Source organism: Eupeodes corollae, chromosome 3 (genome assembly GCF_945859685.1).
Source record: "Eupeodes corollae chromosome 3, idEupCoro1.1, whole genome shotgun sequence".
NCBI classification, from domain to species: domain Eukaryota; kingdom Metazoa; phylum Arthropoda; class Insecta; order Diptera; family Syrphidae; genus Eupeodes; species Eupeodes corollae.
Genome location: NC_079149.1, coordinates 73,097,448 through 73,101,716, shown reverse-complemented (window position 1 = coordinate 73,101,716; position 4,269 = coordinate 73,097,448). Strand labels below are relative to the sequence as shown.

The 4,269-nt window shown below is 43.9% G+C and overlaps 1 protein-coding gene across 1 annotated transcript; it reads left to right on the top strand.

Moving 5' to 3' along the window:
* Positions 1-1,357: 1,357 nt before the first annotated feature.
* Positions 1,358-2,161, top strand: LOC129950555 (uncharacterized). Its single transcript, XM_056062488.1, has one exon. The coding sequence runs from the start codon at positions 1,358-1,360 to the stop codon at positions 2,159-2,161; it is 804 nt and encodes a 267-aa protein (XP_055918463.1).
* The last annotated feature ends 2,108 nt before the right edge of the window (positions 2,162-4,269 follow it).

Sequence of the window (4,269 nt, the reverse complement as noted above, 5' to 3'; positions counted from 1 at the left end):
GCACTTTTAATTTGAAATTAGCTATCCACTTTTAAACACTTGTTCACTCTTTAAAAGTCAAATAACGACTGACAGTCCAACGCACTAACCATCATGTATGGAACATTTAAGGCGAATAACTGTGGTAAAACTTATTATATATAAATAAGTTAGACAGCATGCATTAATTAAAAAATTGTTAATATTATTTTCAGACCAAGATTGACAACATGCAAAACTGACGGATAAGTAAGGATTCGCAAACTGTCTAAGGTATTTTGTTACTGATGAGAGTAAGAAACCGTTAGTAAAGAATTAGTATGTTTGATTTATTTTTGTATCAATTCAATAACTATATTACATACATATACATATGTACTTGTATTTACATTATGTATAATTTGCATAACGTTTGTTTTTATTTTTCATGTAGACCTAAAGCATCAAAACCGAGCCGAAAGAGGCGAGCTCCACAACAAACTGAAGATGGAGACATTATCTTCTCTCTGAGAAAAAAAGGTTAGAGCTAGAGATCTACAATCTGCATTTAAATGCCTTACAAAAGAAAAGGAATTGGACTTACCAAAAAGCCCTTCTACCTGAGCGTCGAACTTGTCGAGTTGTAGAAGCTGAGTAAGGTCAATGATTCTCGGGAATTATTTCCCCAGAAGAGCCCTGAAACTAAAGGTCACTCGCCCCTCCCCTTCCCAATCCTTTACCAACTCCTACATCGGCTTTGTGCTACTATGCTGGCTGATGGCTCCTTATTCCCTGACTGTATAGTGCATCACTGTCTGTCAATACCCTGTTTCCTTCCTGGGACGCTTATGGCTCAATTGCTGTTCGTCTCTCCTTTTCCAATACATATCCCTCCCTTCAACTTCCCAATTGGGCTGGATCTAAGGTGTTATACGACCCGTGCCGATGATCAGCCAGGCTGAGGGCCCAATTTCTAAAAATAGCTCAGTCGATAACGGAGTATCCGGATACCAGGCGACCTCCGGATTAGCTAGCCTTATCTGTGTAAGCGAATCTCTGCACAGATGGACCCCCCTTTTTACTTCGCCTACTCGTGGGAATCCAAATGAACAAACTAAAACAAAAACTAAAACAAAAACAAAAAACAAACCCAAAACAAAATCGTCAAACCGGTGCCGGTACTCCAGCTACACCGGGCGGCAGTTCGGCGGCAACGTTGGCTGTCGTTGCACCTGTGCCTAACATCGGAGAAGGGATTGTGCCTAGTCACTGCCCTTCTTCGTGTGCAGTACAGGTTCTATCCACACCGGGCGGCAGTTCGGCGGCAACGTCGGCTGTCGTTACTCCTGTGCCAAACACCGGAAAAGGGCTTGTGCCAAGTCACTGCCCTTTTTCCGGTATGGCAAAGGATGTATCAACGACTAAAACGCTTTCTCAAGTCGGTAGTGGAAAGTTCGTGAAAAATGATCCTTCTACTACCAAAGAGAGTAAACCTCTCCAGAATGCTCCTAGGAGCTCCTATAAGCAACGGCGCTATGCGATGAGGATTCTAAAATCCTCTGGTTCATCACTGGGGGATGGAAGTAATCCCATCCTTAGCAAGAGGCAGGAGTGGGCTAAATCCATTCTGGATAAAACCAGTCACCATGACTCCACGTCAAAACGACAAAGATCTTTGGAGGAGCCCACTCCCGTCCCTAAAAAGCCCAAAGTGCAAAACACCAGCACTCCTAGCATGGCCAGAGTACCACTCACTAAACCTTTCAGTGATGTACTCAAAGAGCCTAAAAAGATCATAGTAGCGGTCATTGATAGGAGCAATATTGATGGCACGATTACTTCTGACCGTTGGCAGATGGTGAAACTGGGGCTCTCGGCTGGCTTTCTCAAAGTCATGAGAGAGCATCCGGGTCCACCACCAGTAACAAGCGATTGGGGTTGGCATCAAGGTCATGTCAAACTCATCGCTTGTAACGATCAGAGGTCGCGCGATCTATATACGCTTGCTGTCGGCATGCTGGGCGAAGTCTGGCCAGGCGCAAAACTCGAGGTCGTTGCAAAGGAAGATATTCCTTGCAGGCCGAGAGCTCGCGCATGGATCCCGATAGAACCCTCTTGCCCAGATGACATTAGCGCAATGATAAGGATCAGCAACCCGAACCTCCCTTGTCACTGGGTCTTTATAGAAGTGCGATTATCGTAATCAATAAAGACTCTGTGGCTTCTCTGGCGCGAGATAAGGGCGTGATAAGATACGGCTTCGAGTCAGTCACGCTCCGCGTATATAAAAAAGATGAGGCAGACGCTTCATGCGAGCCTCCACAACCTCCTTTGAAGGCTGTGTCGCAAGACGTAGTAAGTCCCATTGCTGCTATCACCTTCCCATCCTTGGATGTTGTTGATGATCTACCTGGGCCCTCTTCTGTCGCAGTACAGTCTTCTTCCGAAGCTGTGCAGCAAGACGTAGTGGGTCCCAGTGCTATTATCACCCTCCCATCCTTGAATGTGGATAAAAATGTGGCGGGCCCCTCTTCTGTCGCAGCACAGTCTTCTCCCAAAAACGTCAAAGGTTTATCCCTAATGGAGACCGACGACTCAATCGACAAAGCTCTTCCCAGTGAGGAAGAAGATGAACTATTAGGTTCCTCTTCGTCTGATCTGGATGAGCTGGATTTAACAGTGGTGGAGGTTGATCTGCCTATTTGTAGCCAAAATGCTGCAAATACTACAGATTAACCTCCAACACTCTAAAACGGCTTCGGCCTCCCTTCTTCTCCGCCTGACAAAAACTGGAGAAGATGTCGTTCTCATCCAAGAACCTTGGATTGTGAAATCCCTGGTTCGAGGATTGAGAACTCCTGGCTACTACGTACTATATGTAACAGGAAAAGGTAACCCAAGGTCCTGCATACTAGTAAAACGTAATCTAAATGTATTTTTACTCCCTCATTTCAGTGATAAAGACGTCACCACAGCCAGTATGGTAATAGACAACCATACCTACTGGCTGGTATCAGCATATTTGGGCCACGACCACCAGGGTCCACTGCCTGGTACCATTCTTGAGAAGACGGTCGCTGAATCAACAAGACAGAAAACAAACCTAATTATCGGTTGTGATGCCAATGCGCACCATGCTACATGGGGTAGTACCGATATAAATAACAGGGGTGAGTCTCTTTTTGATTATATTCTAACAAGTAATCTGGTAGTAAGTAATGTAGGTAGTGAACCAACCTTCGTCACAAAAAATTGACAAGAAGTTTTAGATCTGACTCTTGTCTCGTTAAATCTCTCAAATAAAATATTGAATTGGAGAGTATCAAAGGAGAACTCGTTCTCCGACCATAGATACATCCAATTCTCACTTATTGAAGAGACCCCAAAACCGATCCAATTCCGGAACTATAGGAAAACAGATTGGCCAAAATATAGGGCGACTCTGAAAAATCTGATTAAACCAGAACTTTCGGATCCGCCCTTGTGCGCTCTTGAACTCGATCAAAAGGTCGATGAACTTACAGCAGCCCTCAATAAAGCCATGGAAACTGCCTGCCCCCTCACAACAGTGCGAGGAAAGAAGAAACCATATTGGTGGGCTGCTGAACTAGATATACTCAGGAGAGGTTGTAGAAGGGTTTTCAATCAAGCGAAAAAGACTAGACATCCCCAAGATTGGGATTCCTATAAAGAATCTCTAAAAAAGTATAAACAAGAATTGAGAATAGCCAAAAGATCCTCATGGAGATCCTTCTGTAACTCAATAGAAGAATCCGCGGAGGCATCAAGGATAAGGAAGATTCTCTCCACAAGTCCAACCATGCCTAGTTGTCTTAAAAAATCAGATAGTACATGGACTAACTCTTGCCAAGAAACGCTAAACCTGCTACTAGACACCCAACTCCCAGATAGCTACCAATCCGTTAATACAACATACAGTCCTGGGTCGGGTATTAACTTAATTTTTCCTCAAGGTCTGGTTACAAAAGAAAAATTGACATGGGCTCTGAATAGTTTCAAACCTTACAAATCTCCAGGTCCAGATCAAATCATACCAGCTGAGCTACAATATACCATTGATATAACTTCGCCCATCATTGAGATGATCTTTAAAAGTTGTATAAATCTGGTCTATGTACCTCAGCGCTGGAGAGATGTAAAGGTAGTTTTCATTCCCAAGGCGGGAAAATGCTCGCATGTCAACCCTAAGGACCTAAGACCTATTAGCCTATCATCTTTCATTCTCAAAACTCTGGAACGATTGATCGATATCCATATACGTAACAACATTGAGAAGAGACTATCAATGTC

Coding starts and splice junctions, on each gene's coding strand:
- LOC129950555 (XM_056062488.1), top strand. CDS start 1,358: ATGGCAAAGGATGTATCAACGACTAAAACGCTTTCTCAAGTCGGTAGT.